Source organism: Convolutriloba macropyga, chromosome 7 (genome assembly GCF_964194025.1).
Source record: "Convolutriloba macropyga chromosome 7, txConMacr16.3, whole genome shotgun sequence".
Classification (NCBI taxonomy): Eukaryota; Metazoa; Xenacoelomorpha; order Acoela; family Convolutidae; genus Convolutriloba; species Convolutriloba macropyga.
The window spans coordinates 29,621,933-29,641,846 of NC_134474.1; the positions used below are offsets into that span (position 1 = coordinate 29,621,933).

General features: G+C 32.0%; 1 protein-coding gene across 1 annotated transcript in view; it reads left to right on the forward strand.

The window, feature by feature from the left end:
* Positions 1–18,573, forward strand: part of LOC142342195 (neuronal acetylcholine receptor subunit alpha-6-like) — a 30,116-nt gene extending 11,543 nt beyond the window's left edge. Inside the window, exons 2-3 of the mRNA XM_075393434.1 lie at positions 15,081–15,286; positions 17,815–18,573. Coding sequence (XP_075249549.1) covers positions 15,081–15,286; positions 17,815–18,473 — 865 coding nt within the window. The 3' untranslated portion in view covers positions 18,474–18,573. The remainder of the gene's footprint in view (positions 1–15,080; positions 15,287–17,814) is intronic.
* The last annotated feature ends 1,341 nt before the right edge of the window (positions 18,574–19,914 follow it).

Genomic DNA, 19,914 nt, shown 5'->3' on the forward strand with positions numbered 1-19,914 from the left:
AGATAACAAATTTAACAACAATATTAACATTATAAAAGATATTAGAAATGATTATGAAACTGAAACTAATAACTATAATAAGAAGTTAAGTAGATATAAGAATTATTTTAACGTAGCTGAGATAACAGAAATAGTATTATCGTCTATAGCAACAACTGCAACATCAACATCAGTTGCATTAACAGGTATAGGATTACCTTATTCTATACCAACAGCTTTTGCTACAGCAACTGTTTGTGGTTCATTATCAAAAACAATTAATACTAAAATAAGAAATAAAATTATAAAGTATTCACAAATGTATATTTTAAGTAAACAGTTTAGCGACAAGATTAATTGACTATATACTAAATCAATGAATGATAATAAAATAGATAATGATAAGTATAATGAATTAGTTAAGGTATATGAGGATTATAAGAAAAACAAGAAAAACAAGCTGAGTGTTTTTCTAAACTAAAGTTGTTAGTGTTTAGTTGTAATAATGTATTTAGTAATAATAATATTAGTATTAAAATTTATCAATAATCATAAACATAATATAAATGTAATTATAATCATAATTCATAATCATAAATATAATATAATCATAATCATAATCATAAATATAAACATAATCATAAAATTAATCATGACTATAATCAAATAATTATCTTTTCTTTGTACCTAAGTATAATCCTCTTCCTTTTTGTACTACCTCTATACCTTCACCAGTAGTTGCAAATTTAATTAAATCAGGTGTGGCTGATAAAGCGGCTCTAGGGTTTCTAGATGCAGCTGCACTTCCCATTTTATTTGCTATTTCTAATGCTCCTACTGGATTATTGGCAACCTTCTTTCCAAAGTTAACTGTAGCCCTACCAACACTTTTAAAGAAATCTTTCAATCCCTCTGCTTCTATTGTTGCATCACTAACAGTCATTGACTTATTTCTCTTACACTTAACACAATTACCCTTTAACATTTTAGTACCTTTTGAAGTAATAAAACTTCTTATGTTATTAGTACTACTATAATGTCTACCTCCAACACAATATGAATTAGATTTAAATTTCTGTAAATGACTCATTTCTATATATAAAAAACAATGGAAGTTAAAAAGTATAATCCTTTTGTTGTCATTAAGCCTAAGCGTAAGCCTAAGCCCAAGCCAAAGGTTAGGCCCAAGGCTAAGATTAAGCTTGAAGCTAGGGGTCTATCTCTAGATAATAAAAAGAAATTAGAAATTATTTATGCTAAGGGTATTGTTAAGACTAGTAGGAAATAATGACAAGGACTATAGTTATAATTATAACTATGACTTAATTACAACTAAGACTTAATTATAACTAAGACTATGTCTATGAGATTATATCAACCATCTTATTTCCATCACTATTCACACTAATAACCTTTCTAGTGAATACTAATGCATGATATACAACATCTGCAACTGCAGCACTAAATTTTAAATTAAGATGTATTCGTTGTGGACCTATATGATCACTTTGATCTCTAGTGTCGAATACATGTATTCTATAACTACTTTCGAATGTTCTAATATTTATATATGGTTTTATATTATGTGGTAGCCTATTATAATCTTTATTAAAGCTAACAATCTCTTTAACAGCCTCATTATAATTATTGCTATCATAATTAATATTCATTCTATCCTCGGGATAAAACTCACTACCAATCTTACAATAACATTCAGTAACATTCATTATATCGAATGTACTTGCATCATGAGTTTGTTCATTAACATTATTATTTTCAAAACCAACTATTATATATTGTGGTCTTTCCATACCACTTTCCATACCAAGATCAAAAAAGAAGTTTGTAGCATTGGGCACATTCTTATAAAATGTCTTTCTTTCATAATAACTAAAGTCTACATTATTCTTTTTACTTAAACACTTTTGCACATTAATTCTATTATCATCACTAGGATCAATACTAGGTACACACCATGATATATCTCTAATTCTTATATTAGCATCATTACCAACTGCACCAGCATTAGTATTAACTCTAAATACAGCTCTATCATTATTATTTCTTTTTAATATTAGTTTAAATCCTAAACCATATATAATCTTTTCTAAATCATTTACAAATCCAAATAGATCACTCATCTTAATCATCATATACAGATGACCTCGTTGTGCAGCAATATGGTCACCTTTAAGTTGACTATCTATATTACCCTGATTTCTAACAAAACCACTCTCAGTTTCATCATCAGTACTAGTTAATAACTTATGCATCAATAGATTAGGATGGCAATAATCTATATATTCAATTGTCCTACCACCACTAGTTTCAAACTTAATTGAACTAAACAAGGCCATCATACCATAATTAATTAATCTGATATTAGCATCATTAGCAAATACACCACCAGCATCATCTTATACAACAAACTCTATCTCTAGACATGAATCATGCAAATTTAAATGATTCTCTTCTCTATTGAGTATGATATTAATGTTAGTATTGATTGTATTCATCGTTGCCAGATTATTTGGTTTACAATTTACAAATTTAATTTTGTGTGTATCATTATTATAACCATTTTTTGTATCCAAATTAAGATCCATTTTTTTAGATAAAAATTTAACTTTTAATTACAACTATAACTATAACTAAGACTATAACTATAACTATGACTATAACCAAAGCTATAATTATAACTATGGGTTTTCGCCCATGTTTCACCATAATTATGACTATAACCATAAATATAATCTAATAGTTGAATAGAAAAAATGACTGATAGTTTAATCTTAAGAGAACTACAAAATATACATGAAGTTTTAACTAAAACTAATGAAGACCATACATTTAACTTTAGAATGATAAAGCCAACAGAAAAATTTAACTTTAGTGAACCTATATTTAACTCATCATCTTAATTAGATTATCTGTTTATAATTCGGTGTTTAATGTGAATAGAAGGAACAATCAATTCATATATGATATCAAGGGTGAAACATGGTCAGATACCCGTCTTTTAGCTATTATACCAGGAGCATATGAATTATTCGAAATAGCAGAATTAATAAAAGAAGAAACTAAAGGTAACGTTATAATAGAATCTGATAAGAATACAATGAAAAGTTTAATGGAAGTAAAACAAGGTGCAATTAACTTTGACATAGAAAACTCAATAGCCCCATTACTAGGATTTAGAAATATAGTTTATAAAAAAGGTAAATATACATCTCAGAAAATTGTTGATTTTATGGGTATTAGTACTATTAACATTCATTGTAATGTGATATCTGGTGTTAAAGATAATGGGAATAACACAGACATACTATATAATTTTACTCTAACAGAACCACCACGCTATCTAGTAAATATTATACCAACTAATATCTTACATCAAAATATAATTAAAGATAGAATAGAATATATAGAATTTCATATTAAAGATGAGCATGGAAGACCTATAGACTTTAATGGTGATGTATTAAGTTTTACTTTACATCCTTGTTAACACAGCAACTTCGTTGATCTGGTGTAGAAATAAACTTAAACTTAAAATAAACTACCAAACTCTCCGATCCCAATTAATTCTTAGTTTACCATTAATATTTTTATTATTAGTTATATCAATGACAATATAATTATAAGGCTCTTTTCATACCTTATTATATATATTAGCAAAATCATTATAACTAAGTTCAACATTATTAAAGAAATCTTGATATATCGATGCTAGAAATTTACCTCTCTGTTCAAATAAAATAAATAGATTACAATTCTCTCCAACACTCTGCCTATCCAGAGAGAACAGGTTTTGATCAAGATATATCATATTGCAATTATTATGTCTGCCTCTACAAAAGTATTCATTAATAACTGGTTCTTTGGCTCTAACATCATCGAATATCATTAGTTTCTTTAAGTCTTTGGGTAGTTTATCGGGAGATGGTAAATCTTTTATATCTTTAACAAATTCTATAATTGCTTTGGGGTTTCTTCTTTCTAATCCAATGTATTGATCACCAGTAGGTCCAATGATGTATAGCATATCAAAATAAATACTAGCTAGAATTAGTTTTTTTTAATAAGAATGTCTTACCACATTCACTAGGACCAGATATTATACATCTAAAGTTATCTGGGAATTCAGTGTCAGTAATTATATTATCATCTTTCAACCATGATTGTAGATCATCATTTATGTTTATAGAGATAGTTTTAGTAGGACTATTGTTATAAGGTTTACCCTTTTGATGATTTTCACCAAATAGATCTGCGAAGCAGGTTCCCTGATATACAAAATTATCATTAACATTATCATTAACATTAATATTATAATTAACATTATCATTAACATTATCATTATCAATGTCATTATCATTATCATTATCATTATCATTAACATTAACATTATCATTATCATTAACATTATCATTAACATTATCATTATCATTAGCATTATCATTATCATTATCAATGTCATTATCATTATCATTTTCATTATCATTATCATTATCATTATCATTATCATTATCATTATCATTATCATTATCATTATCATTATCATTATCATTATCATTATCATTATCATTATCATTATCATCATCATTATCATTATCATTAACATCATATTTATCATTAACATTACAACCTAAACAAAAACACTCATTATACATTCCTCGATATTTACATTGATTAACTAGAATATTCGAAGCACTTTTAATTCTAAATCCTCTATCAATAAGATAGATCATATATAAACAATAAGCACCACAATAAAATTCATCATATTGTTGTATTCTCTCATTAGAGCCTAGATCAACATATTCTTCTAAAAATAATGGTGTGGTTTCTACACCAAAACTATCAAAGTAATACACAGGACCACCTTCTCTTCTTAATACTAAAACCCAATGTGTACCATCAGTTGGATGTAGATTGAAAATAACGTTGAAGTTAGCTTCCCCGATCGGTGAAGCCGTTTCACGGATATTATCTGGAGTCTCACCTCTCATTACTATTTCAATTGGTGTTAGACTTGTATCTTTACCTATATCTTTTATTCTGAGATCACTCATAGCATTATTATCAATATTAAATTTATTATTGAATTCCTCAAAAGTTAGGATAAGCATTTTTATGTAATAAATTTTATATATAAAAATCGATAAAGGTGGTATACTTTTTTCTTATTATTATAATTGGAATTTGTTATTTATTATATGATTCAATACCAAGTAAATATACAAAACTAGAAGAAAGATTTGGTGGATTTATGAATAGGAATCTAGTTAGATTTGAATATGAAAAGTCATCATTACATGCTATTGTTTATGGTGGAACTGGCACAGGGAAAACATATTTTATTAGACAATACTTAAAAACATACTCAGTCCAAGACCAAGACGAAAACCAAAACCAAAACCAAGATCTGCGAAACAGTTTGGTAAACCACAAGCAAAGCTCGTTCACTGATCAAGCTAAAAATATAGTTATAGTGTGTAAAGATGACAGAGACTGGATAGATCCTGAGTCTAATAAATTTTATACTGGGTTTAATAAATGTGATAAAAATATGATCACAAAAAATAATATGCATAAATTTCAAAATTGTGTAATAGTACTTGATGATATGGGTGATAGGTTAAATAAGGATATAGCTAATTATTTTGCTGAAGGTAGACATTGTAATATTAAAATGATTGTATTGTGTCATAAACCAGCTCAAATAATTAATACAGCAAGAATGAGTTGTGATACTATTTATTTAACAACTTATAATGGACCTGATCTATTTAAAAACTTTAATGAGATATATAAATGTGAACATGACTTTATTAAAATAGTTAGTGAGCTATATAGTAACCAATATAATCGTACAGATGGAATGTCAGATGAACTTCGTTATGGTATAATTAAATATAATAGGAAGGAAAATACTTTTATTATTATTAATAGTAATAGAACAATGATATATGATTCAAGAGTTGGTTTCCTTGATTTAAAAGCTCTTAGTTTAAAAGATGAATTAGAAAGAGAAGATATAAATAAACTTATAGCTTATATGAAACCACTCATGATAAATGCAACAGATAGAAATGTTTTTAATCACGATAACTATATATTCTATTTTAATAAACTTCTTAAATTAAATAATATTAAAATACAGAATAATGTTTTAACTAAAGAAATGATTATGTGAAAGGGTATAAAAAGTTTATCAATTATTGGTGGAATTATAAGCTCAGGTTTATTTATGTTTAGTTATATTTATCCTGATATAATATCAAGAAATGCTGGGAATGTAGCAATGGGAGCAAGCACAATGTTGAGTAGAGTAAATACATTAGTTAACGTTGGATATGGAGAAGAGTTGGATAATGATCTACGAACAGACGAAGTTCGTGGCAAGCAAAGTTCGTTGGAGACCCACGAGCAAAGCTCGTTGGAGAACCATGAACAAAGTTCGTTCACTGATCTACGAAAAGCAATACAAGAAGAATATATAAATCAGTGTAGCTGTGACTTCGTCAATGAAGAGATGGGAATTTTGAATAGAAAAGGAGAAAAGTTTTTAACCAGACTATATGGAAATAATGAAGAATTTAGAGAAGAGATCATAAATTTTGTTAGAGATAAAAAAGAATTAGACCTTGAATTGATTTTAGATAAGAGATGTAAAACTAATACACTTAATACGTTAGGAAATAAAAATTTAGCAGAGTGTATCACATCTAAATATAATACTAAAGATTTAATTGAAATCATGGTTAAATATTACCCCGCGAAATGATTAGGTAAATATTAAAGTTTACCCTATTATAAATGCTTTTAAAATGTTTAGAGTGTAACTATAAATATGGAAACATTGCTGTTTTAAAATATCATTATGAATCATGTCATAAAGATAAAACTAATAAATGTATGTGTGGTAATATAATACTAAGTGGTATTTGTGCTAATAGTTTTTCTCCATGGGTTTGTTCTGTAAAAAATGAATCTAGTTCTAGTTCTAGTTCTAGCTCTAGCTCTAGTTCTAGTTCTGGTTCTGGTTCTAGTTCTAGCTCTAGCTCTAGTTCTAGTTGTAGTTCTGGTTCTGGTTCTGGTTCTATCTATGACTCTAACTCTAACTCAGATCCTAACCCTAATCCTAACCCTAACCCTAACCTTAACCCTAACTTTAACCCAGAAGTCTTAATTAGAAGTTGTAATAAAGGTAATTATGTAAAACCACTAACTGATTTTGATGAGAGTAAGTATACATGTTGAAACCCAACCCTAACCCTAACCCTAACCTCAACCCCAACTTAAACCCAGAAGTCTTAATTAGAAGTTGTAATAAAGGTAATTATGTAAAACCACTAACTGATTTTGATGAGAGTAAGTATACATGTAGAAGTTGTACTTCAGCTAAAGTTAATTGTGCATATTGTACTTCTGTTGTGAGATATGATGGGATACGGGCTCATGTAAAGAAACAACATCCAGATGCAGAATTAACTAGAGGATTTAGTACAAGCTTATTAGATAAAAGACAAAGTCCTAGAGCTGTAAGTCCTTTAGTTATTGTCCAAACACAGGAAAGTTGTTCATGTAAATACTATAATTTTGTATCATTTCTTTTTAATTCTTATTAATAATGGAATAAATATAGAAAAAGTAAAAGAAAATATAAATTTATTGAAGAGTACAGATAATTTGAAATAAAATGTATAAAAAAAATAAAAAAATATCAAAAAAGAGGGAATCACTCTTTAAGAGTGAAAAAGGGCGATCTTTCTACTGGGGGATCACTCTGAATAAGAGTGAATCGCTCTTAAAGAGTGAATTGTAAATTTTGCTTTGATTTTTTGTTTTTTTTTTGTTTTATTTTTGAATTTAATTGATTTTTTTTATTGAATTTAGAGCTAATATATAGTAGTAGATAAAACAAGGGAATCAACAGACAGTAAAATTTGGCCCGATTCGACATGCGCGATTAGCGTTAGAGAAAGGGACAAATTTTACTGGTGGTTGATTCCCTTGTTTTATCTACTACTAAAGTTTTCTATGACAAAAAAGCTCTCTGGTGATGTTCTATTTCCTAAGCCCTATCATGGCAGCTCTCAAAATGGTTTTTAAAATGTCAGCAAACGCGTGTCAGCCAAAAAATTTTATGTTGCGATACAGAGATAAATTTTATCAATAACAAAATTTGCTCTGAAATTTTTGTGCATCATTCGAATTGTTAAACCGGCTTCATTTAGTTCAATCATTGGCATCTAAATCTTCGATCACCTAACTATCGTAGTATAAATTTGGAACCAGCCTTAAAATTAGTTTCAGTCAATTTTCTCGTTGAAAAAATGAGTATTGTGTTTGCTTGAAAGTCAGTGCTGTATTTTTGCCAAAATCAGTGAAAAATTATGGTTTACTTCTAAAATTCAAAGAATTGCTCCTAACTAATCGAACACAGACGAATGAAATTTTAAAAAAAAAATGAAAACAAAGACCCGTATGTTAATCAAGAATTGTCTTGATTGCATATAAGTTAAATAATCTTCGAAGAAACTTTGTTAACTCTGATAGTCTAGTTTTGCATAAAACCTTTCAAAATTTAGGTTCTGTAAGTTTCTAAAATCTATAGATACAGATCGCGTTTCATATCATATTATTTTAAAGTGTGTTTTCAAAACAGTGATTTTAAAGATCACAGTTTTTGTTGAATGGTCACATCTCTTGAACTGCTCTTGAAAATTATATCGTTTTATATGTTTCATAATATAGATCTCGAAAACTCAGCAGAACAAGGACCCTGTGATATCACTTCACGGCTTTACAAGCATCCGTTGAAATCAATCCACAGGTTCAAAATTTTAAACAGAGCTGAAATATCTTGAATTCGTTGATTGAGCCAATAAGGTTTGGGATTCAAAGTAACATCAGGTCAAAAGAACCTAACTGTTCTTACTGATTATCTAGGAACAGCACCTGGTTACTGTCTGCTACTCTATTAGATAGATACTTGTAATTTATTGTATCTGTATAACCATCTCAAAGATAACCATCTACTGTACTGTTGAAAATGCAAGAATAATTCTCATTTGATTCTTAAGTTCTTTCGTGTCATTGTTTGCTCAGTAAATTGTACACTCCTACTCATTTGTTTGTTCATAAGATCAGACTTGACACGACCACATGTTTTTTACTTGACATTGTGAACTACTTTAATCACGGGGTCGTATCAGTCAAGGTTCATGTAAATTTATTTGCATCGAACCGCATCGATTGCTCTTTTGACTATCCTACTTACTAGATTTTTGACCAGGCGACGGAAAATGGCTGAGTGCATATACACTTAATCAATCCCACACACACACACACACGAACACACGCACACACACCAAGACACACACACAAACACACACACACAGACACACACAAACACACACACACACACACATAAACACAAAACACACCCAGACACACACAAACACATACACACAAACAAACACACACACACACATAAACACAAAACACACACAGACACACACAAACACACACACAAACAAACAAACAAACACACAGACACAAACACACACACACACAAAACTCACACACAAACACACACTCACACAAATACGTGCGCCCACACACACATACACACACACACAAACACACACACATACACAATGTTATAATCCAGCTGCATGGGATCTTTTCCGACAGGGCCCCCCAGTAAATTAGGCACACCCCTTTGTATATGTTTCAACATTATGTATGCATTTGAGTTTTTACATGCGAATACACGTGAATGGGGATTTGGAAAATATTAACAGAGCGGTGATTCGAAATTAATACGTGCATAATAGTAACGAACTGAATATAATGTAAACATCCACAAAAAACTTGTTCTTATTATTTTTTTTGGAATTACGTGATTTGTAAATGGATCCACTACTCTGATTTTCCTGAAAAATATTGCAAATGAGTCTGTTGATGTATTATACTAGGTACGTAATCATGATCATAAGTAACCTTTCCAGAAAGGAGCAAAACATTAATATTTGGTTCGGCTATATAGGACTGGGGGCACTAGCGGAAAAGATCACCTGCATGCAATTTGAAAATTTTAATTATAAAAGTTCGCTCGCTTAATAAGAAGCAAGAATATAATTTAAAATTAAGTGAATATTGATTAAGTAAAATTAAGTAAAATTATTGATTAATGATTTAAGCGCTATAAAACACGAGCAGTAAGGGCCACGCCAAATTTGTCTACTTTTCTGATATTTTGATGCAATGAAGACATGTTTAAAGGGGGAGCTTTGTGTTTTATTGCGAAACAAACAACAGATAATGTTCCATTATTCGTATTAGACCTCGTAATTGAAAAATATATAAGATTACAACTACATATTATTGCGTCTACGAAAATTGCAATCATATAACTTTCATAAAATAGGGTGAAAACATTGCAAATATTACTTTATAGTGATCCGGTATTCATCGAAAAATATGTAGTCATAGAATTGCTTATAAAGTTTTCAGTGATAACGAAAATTTCCAAGTAACTCAGATTTCTCTTAGTCTGCAGTCAAATGAGATCTGAGCCTCAGATGACAAATGCTTGCATTATTCTATGGGAAATTTGTTATCTTAAAATTTGATGAGGTAAGAAACCTGTTAAATGCTTGTTAACAGTAAGTTTTGTTGTAATGTGTAGCCTGCTGTTCAAAAACTAGCCGCAGTTTCTTGTAGTTTAATAAGCTCAATACAGCTCACCAAGAAACCATGATCAGTTACATGTCCCGGTTTGTTACTCATGGAGGATTAGTAGAACTACCTTTTATGAAAAAACTCTAATACTAGAACTCCATTTATGGAAAAGTGGTAAATATAGAACGCTCATTGTTGAAATAGTACTTTCATTTATAGTAAATATAGAACGCTCATTGCTCATAGCACTTTCATTTATAGCAAAGTTGTAGTCACATCATCTTTAATTGTTATGATTTTATAAATGTATGAAGTAAAAGCTCCATAAAATGAGAATTCTATGAATAAAACTTTTTGTGAACCGTGGTACTTTAACAGAAACGGGATTTTTTTGTTCGGTCAAGTTTGGCCGATCGATAAAATCTTCGTAGAGAGCTGTGAGTGGTATCATTAGAAAGCCCCTCCAGCGCAAAATATGGAATTAAAAAAAGATGTTTTGATTTTCGCTTTTCACAGGGAGTCATCGGATTTCAAAATTTTGTGAATGAGAGATGATAATCCGTTTTTTTATTCACATTTTCTGTTTTTTGACCAAATTTTTGACAATTTCTCTGAAGCATGTTAAAATTTATAACGGAAATTGGATTGATTTTTTAGAGTAGAGGAGGGTTGCAGAATTGTTCTAACCGAGTTCTGCGGCAGGATGTCTGCTAAAGTTCTCAAATTTCAGAACTTTTTCATGAAAAATGGGAGTAAATATGTTTTTAACACAAATTCCTACATGCTTAAAACTTGCCGGAAGTAGACACCTTAAAACTGCAGTCCTATTCTTCGCAAAAATCTCAAAAAAGTGCTAGTTTAACTTCCACTGGCTTTAGGAGTCCTATGGAAATATAAAAGTGCCCGTTTTCTGCAGAATTAAACTCGATAAGTATACAAAGTATCAATTTTACTTTTGCTGTATTGAAAACATCTGTTTAAAAATTGATCTTTTTTCGCAACCCTCTCAACAGATGAGTGCTTTTATACCAGGAAAGATCTAAACAATACCAGCAATGATCTTGATCTCACCATGGATCCTTAAGCTAAAAGAAATAGATTTTAATGGGGCACTTTTTAAAATATTTCAGCATTTAAACATTTTATTTATATTATTGACAAGAAAATCAAATCAGGGCTAAATCATTGACATATACAATTACACAAATCGAGTACAGGAAAGTTTTTTTGACGGTTTCGGAGTTATGTTTATGATTTTTATGCCTCTGATCAACTGTTTTTGGTAAAAATTTCGGACTTCTTATGTTCTGCTTTCATTTGTAGTCTTTTTTGTATTCCCAAGACTTAGTCTACCGAATGAAAAGGCCAATTGGCCTTTTATAGATATGTAAGTGATTTTAGACAATGCTTTCAATTTATATCTAATATCTCTTTTGACCTTCAAAATATTGGTTTTAAGAAAATGTCGGTGAATTTTTGAACTTCGCCTCTATTTTGTCTCAATTTTCTCAAGTTCCAGCGTAGTCTCAGAAAAAACAGACAGTATTCAATTTCCTATGAGCCATAAATCATTATCTAAAACGGCTCGAAAATTAACCACTGGTTGTTTCTTGGATCTGGTATTACGAGATTTCAATTTATTTTCATTTTTGCGCATAATTGCACATTTTATAGGTCCAGTTTGTTTCCTTCACGAATTATTCTCTTATTGGCAAGTCCATTTGAACAAAAGCGTATTTGGAAAAAAACGCAACGCTGAAAAACGGCGTATCTAAATATGTTAACTGTTTTTGTTGAATAATTTATGCTTTTGGGCTGAGACACATTTCTCGAGCAAAATTTAGAAAAATTAGTGGACTTTTTAACGATTTTTGTCTATGTTTGTCCTTTTCTGTTGTTGTCTGGCATATACCGGATAACGATATGTCTCAATTGCTTCCAAAGGGCTTAAAAATGAATCTTTTTGAAGAATGCAGCTGATAGCTATTTGTTTTAATGCATTCAAGTTAACTTAAAAAACACTCAACTGTTTCTTTTTTGCTTTTATTTTCGTCACCATGTAACTCAATGTACCTTTTAAAAATTTGCAAACACTTTTGTTGTTTGAATCATTTTTTCTACACATTTCATATATTCTGACTCATGGCTGTGACAGTTTAATTTCATTAAAAACATTTCAAGATTTCTAGGCGGTTCAATTCATGGTTTCCTTATTCTTGTCAATTCTCCGTAGTCCTTTTAAGGAAGACCCGTTGATGTTCAGATGAGAAGCAAGTGATGATTCAAAGTTCTTGCAGATAACATTTTATAACTAAGGTGCAGTGAAGATTGTGGTGTCTGAAAATTGTTTATGAAATTTTGGCTTCTGCCTGTTTTTGTTGCTATTTTGTTGTCCCGTGACTTAGTCTCATTAATACCTTTCGCTAATTGGCTTCCTGAGGTACTGTAACGCTTTTTTTCGCTAATGAATATTATCGCTTTTTGTTGAAACTGATTGTCTGTTATGACTTTTGCTTTAAAAACCATTTGTTTTCAAAACACATAAGTGGATTTTTAAGCTTTGCCATTTATAAAATTCTTTTTCAGTCGTTTTGTAGCATAGTCTTCATAAATACAGGTCACAAACCAACTCCAGGGCGCTATAATTCTATCGTTATATCAGTTTTAAATTCAACCATTTGTTTCTCGGCTTTGTTCCTACTGACAATACGAGATTTCATAAAATGTTCGAGGTTTTTTTTTAAAAATTTGTGCACTTCAAAGAATTTTTGTTTTCTTTTCAAACTATGACTTCAAAGAAAAGTCCATTGGCTTTGAAATAATGCGCAATTCAACATTTTTGAACTCTCTTATTGAGAAGTTTACGGTTTTAACGGTTTCATTGCGCAAAGTTGAATTGAGTTTTTTTAATTTTGCCGGTATTTGTCCTTCTTTTTGTAGTCGTATGACGGAAACTGAACAATTACAGATCCCAATTGCTTCCTGTGGAGCTATAGATGAATTTTATTTTGATTTTAATTAAAATCTTAGGGTTTTAAAGACTTGAATCTCATTCATATCAAAAACGGAAATACATTTTGAACTACGAGCCTTTTTTGTCGACCTGTTACACAATCCAATGAAGGCAGGTCCCGTGTTTATTCTAATGAAGTATGGGTCAATTTGGAGGGTTGAGGTTTTAGCTGATGCGATTTTTGTTTTCAATTTTTTTTAATTGACATCGTTTTTGGTCGTAATTAATGTCTGTTATTCGATTTTCATTATTGTCTTTCTAGTAGTCTTATTAACAACAAGTTTCATGTGCCCTCTAAAGTGGCGTTATTTTATTCTATTATTGATTGGTTCAATGAATTGCAGATATGTATGTTTTTCTACGTTTCTTATCTCTTCCTCATTTGGTAGCCAATTCAGTCAAGAATGTGGATGAGCGGGGTCGGAACATTATGTGCGTACGCACATTACTTGTAATGTATGTTATCCAAATATTCATCATGTTTATCACTTTTTCTCAAGTCAAAAATCAAAACGGAATAATCAAAACAGCAGTTTCCTATAAAAGAGCGATCAAAAACGATCATTTCCTAAATATACCTATCGAAAACGATTAAATACGATTATTTCCTAAAATTACGGAAAAATATGTAGCATAAGCGGTGAAAAGTTGGGTTTTTTGTACAACAAACTTTGTACATTTTTTTGCGATTCGAACTTCTCACCTCCTGCATGCCAGCAACTTCTTCTTCCACTGCGCAAATTCTCACTAAAATCTTGCATATTTGTTTGGAATTTAAATCAAATTCACTCTACTTTTTGTAAAACATACGCGTTGAACTTTTATAAGATTAGCGGTGAAATTACAAATTTTAGCGGTGAAATGTTGTAATTTTTTTAAGTTCACCGCTTACTCTAGTGGCGAAATTACATAAATTCACCGCTTAAAAATGTTTCAAAAAATGTATGATTATTCGTGGGTAAATTTTCCGTGCGTCTTGTAATAAATGTATATTAACTTCGTTGAACAATGGACGTGAATTTATGCAATTTCATCGCAATCGCCGCTTATCTTACGTAATTTGGACACTTTTTTCAAAGCGGTGAATTTATGTAATTTCACCACTACCAGGCGATAAAGTTTTTTTTTCACCTCAGTCACCGCCTGATTTTTGTATTTTCACCGCATTCACCGCTTATCTTACAAAATTTTTCGCATTCGTCGCTTATCTTAAATAATTTTGCGTTGAATGGTGGTGACACTTCGTCCCGAGTGTGGTCAACTGGGGTTGCCATTTCCCCGGACTTCTGACTTGCGCCTAAGATCTTAGATCTTTTATAATACAATATTTTGCTAATAATTTCTATTTATGTTAATTTTGCTTGAGTTAGTAATTCAAGGCAAATCTGCATAGCTATAACGGATCTGCAGCCTGGGCTCAGCCGGTGGTGTTGACCTCTACCTGTCTGATGGATGTGACCGACTTCCCGTATGACACACAGAAGTGCAGGATCACTTATGGCCCATGGCAATACCATAGTAAAGAAGTATCCCTTTTCTGTGCCCGCGATGAGATTGATATTGACGCCTACACTAACCACACGCAGTGGGCACTAACTGGTTAGTCCCATCACCCTTAATTCGCCTCTACATAGCAAAATTAAACGGGGATTATTGTGTAATGCCTAGCCTTTGGGTAAAAAAGTGTATGCTAATTGTTAATAGATAAACAAAAATTGTGTTTACAGCCCAAAAAATTTGGATTGCACTGGTGCTCTGTGTTTTCTTGAGACTTAAAGAGTTTTTATGATGGCGCGACTCGGTGGTGAGGAGAGGAGGTACTCATTGAGTGGAATAAAAACAGGAAGTAAAAGGCGTTAAAAATTCTACTGACGAGAAATTCGTCAAAAAAGATTACTGCTGCTCAGTTTTGAAGAGCAGAGACAAATTTTACTATTTTCATATCTGAAAATCATATTTTTTTGAAGGCGTTCTGATTTTTTGATAATCAACAAACCCTTATTCGGTGGTATTTCAAACAGTTTGCTCATTTTCAGGCGATTCGGGTGGTTAAGGATTAATTTTGTGTTTTTTCTTTAAAAAATTAACTGAAACTCATTTCAGAGGGAATTTTTATATACCAAAATGTTTTGGAAAAAAACCATTTGATAACTGAATGAATTGCGTCAGTTTGAGTAATTTAGTAATTTGTGAAAAAAGTGAGCGCCATAACCTTCTTTGAATTTTCTAGAATTTCTCATTTCCTTTAAAATGCGAAATTTTTGCATTGCCTGCTTCTCTATTTTTCAGGTCAAGTTAATACTTTTAAGAGGATGAGAAATTTTATTAATGTCTGTCTGTTGCATGTAAGTCACTCAGGCAAATTTTCAACTTTTAATTTTTTTTGTTTATTTGTCTGCAACTACAAAATCTGAAATGCTAGTGAAGTCTTAGGCAAGTTTATGGCAAAGATGGCTCTCTCAATCGTTTCCGTGACTCTTCACTCCAATTTACTTAAATAAGTCGGCTGAAATTGAAATAAGAAGGCCAAAGAGTGAGAAATATTGTTGAAATATATGACAAGTTGGAAAAATGCAGTTCCCAAAATATCTCCAGCGAAACATTTCAGGTAAAGTATGATGACTGTTTTTCTTATAAAATAAAGAAAAATCGTAGTGTTAGTTAGGTGTCTTTTAAAACTTTGTTTAGGCACAAAATAAAATTAGGTACCAGAATTTGAATTAAAGAGGATGTTTTATTGAAAGTCTCACATCAATTTAAAAGACTTGAAAAGCTCACGGAAAATAAACAAACATAACCAATCTCAATTTTAGTTTTTTTTAAGTTCCTTTAACAAACTGAATCATCAAAAATATCCCATTGAAATAAAGAAACAAACGAACAAACTTTAATGATTCTAGAAAAAAAGGAACACGTGATCCAATTCAAAAAAATCAAAACAAAAATTTTGTTAATTTTCGCTTTGCAGGAAATGATTTTAAAATTTAGAGTGAAAAATTTTGTAATCAGGTAGCAATTGTTGGAACGCAAACTAAAAAATCGACGCACTTGTATCAGACTCGGCCAGAATGACACAAGATTGCATTTCAGAAAAGAAAAATAACCCTGACAGACCATTTGCGTTGGTTTTTATTTTTTTTCCTTTGTTTGCTTGCCTTAAGCTCTACTTAGAAAGGGGAGATTGGTTCCAGACATTGTTAAGCAGTGTTGCGAAAGAGGTGGATGAACAAGGTGGAAAACTCATCAATTTTCACACTGACTTGAAGTATTTTTTTAAGAACATGACTTTTTTTCAAAGTTAGGAGAGAACTTAGATCAGTTAATTACATATTCAAAAAATACTGAACAATATTAGATTTTACAAACAATTTGTTTTTGCTCTGATATCAACCATTGATATTCGTTTTCTTGCATTCATAACTGCAGCTTTTGTCAATCGACAAACAAAATTGTGTTGTTAGTATATTTTTGTTTTCACTGCTCATTTAAATTTGAATTTTCATAAGAAAGAGGTCTAGAAAAAGTAGCAGTAATTTTTGGTGTAGAAGATTTTTTCCAAAGAAATAGACAGTTTCTGATCACTAGACTGTGCAGGCACTGGACACAGCTCTGTTCAGACTATACAGGTCATACAACAAAACTACACAGGCTCTATACCACGCTATGATCAGACAATGCAAACTCTGAATTGGTCTCTGATCAGACTTTTGATACGTTAGGTAGTGCGCTGATCAGACCGTGCAGACTCTGGATGGCCCTGCAGGCTTTTCCAGACTGTAGGTAGTCTTGCCAGAATATGTGGAAGGGTTGCGGTTTACCCTAGCTGGTCTTATCAGAGCTGGTTCGGTTCGCTCACCTCATCCTGGGTAGAACTCTGGCCATTCATCTGTCCAAATATTTTCTTTTAACACATATAGGCTTTTTTATAACAAGCCGCCGCCTGTCTTGATATTAACCCACCACAAAACTTACTCAAATGTTTTATTCTCCGCCAGACTGAAATGTAGGCATGTGTCAGACTGAACAAACCGCAAAAATAACGGACCTCTTTCTTGTTATATACAATTAGTTTCAAAAATCGGATCTTAGTGCTCTTTACACTCTTAGAAATGCGTGATCTGTTTTAGAGACGACATGCACGCAACACGTAGAAACATTTCCGTACGGTACTTTTAGCGAGATTCATTATTTGCTCGTGTACAAGCGACTGAACACATTCTACACAAAGAACCTGTTGTTGCCGAATGCACTGTTGTTGGGAGTGACTGCTCTGGTGTTCTTCCTGCCGGTGGACTGTGGGGAGAGGATTGGGTACGGGGTCACCCTCACCCTCGCCCTCTGTGTCAACCTCATGATAGTCACCGAGTACATACCCGAGACATCCCGCACCTTCCCAGACGTCGGAAACTACTTCCTCAACTCCATCATACTATCAGGAATTGCCATCATTCTAGCAGCTCTCTCAATTAACGTGCATGTGTGGTACGAGAAACGGCAAATGCGACAGAAGAAGCCGGCAGATAAAACGAAGTCTAATATTTACGTTTTGAAGAATTTTGCGAGGCAAGTGGAATCGGGGGACTCCTCGCCAAGCTGGAACGAGCAGCGTGAGCAATCAGTTAGGATTCCTTTTCTCTACAGGAGGCGCTGGCTGGCTGTTTTCCAACAAAATGGAACCCATTCGCCCATCACGACCGCAGACTGGATTATTGGACTTATATACTTTTTGGTCGTTAACTCATACTCGGTCTGTTTCATTGACGATTTGGCGAACCGAGAGGCCTAAGTGGAATTAGTAAATCGAAGAGTTTTATTGAATTGGCAACAGAACAAACATAGATTATGATATATGCATAATAAATAATCAATAAAATAAGCAAAAACGGTGGTTTTATAACAATGAGATTAATTTCCCCTATAGTATAATAGATCTAGACACCATTAAGAGACTTAAAAATTGAAGGGAAGATCTTTCGAATCCAGCTAAAGTTAACGCAAGGGAATTAACCTCTCCCTGCACGATTTTTCAAAACAAACCTTTGCAAATTCACAAAGTTCGTGGAATTGGACTAAAACAAACAGGTACTGTCCCATTAAACAAAATGGCAACTTAACGGAGCAGATTTGTTAGAATATCGATCAAACTATAGTCTTAAACTTAGTGAGAAATAGAAAGAAAGTTTGACTTACCAGATTAGAAAGACAAGCAATATGACTTCGATCAAAGAAATTGTATAAATGAATCGTCAACAAATGGGGCTGAGAATCAACATTCGGTTCAAATTGGTGAATCTAGATAACTATTATTAGAGTTAGATTAAGTGATGTAAAATCTTCCCAGCATGTATTAAATGATGATGATATCTCCGGAAGTGTGAATGAATTCTTAGAAAAGTGCAAATGCATTCCATTTATGGTTCCCTTTGCGACTGATTTGCAGAAGCCAACCATATTGGGTAACCCTTGCGACCCCCACTATAAATCACGGTGCTAAGATTAGTTTTGTATCTTGACTTTTTCACACTGATAATGGGTATATATACAGCTGATTTTTGAGTCATTTTTCATCCCCAAATTCAAATCACCATCTTGATCTAATAATCAGATCTCTGCTGTAAATCTCTAAATTCTTCTGTAAAATATCATTTTGTTATTCTCTCATTTTTTGAGAAATTAATTCTTTTACTTAGTTAAAAACGCTTTTTATTCCGCTTGCGAAAGTCCATAACCCAACAGGTTATGGGCCCAGCAATTTTCTAAGTCATAAATTAATTTCCAAAACAAAACTAATTTGTTGTTGACAGTCATAATCCTTTTCTGCTTAGTACCTTTTCTTTTCACAACTGTTTTTGCCTGCTCAAACTTCAATGGATCAACAGACAGTGAAGCTGCTGACCTACACAGGAAAGGCACAGGACTTTCCAATCTGGAGCACAAGATTTGTGGCGATGATGCAGACGAAGGGACTCTACAAATCACTACTGTGGACAGAGGAGCAACCCAATGAGCCTGCGCCACAGGCCAATGGGGCAACCAATGATGAGAAGAAGAACCACAAGGTGTTGAAGGATGCATATGAGAAGGAAGTTGCAGACATCAAGGAGAAGCGAAACAATGTGTGGTGCCATCTGGCACTGACTCTAGATGCAACAACCCTCATGCTGATGAGACATGACTGTGTGGGAGATGATGGCATTGGAGATGGAGCAAAGGCTTGGAAGCTTTTG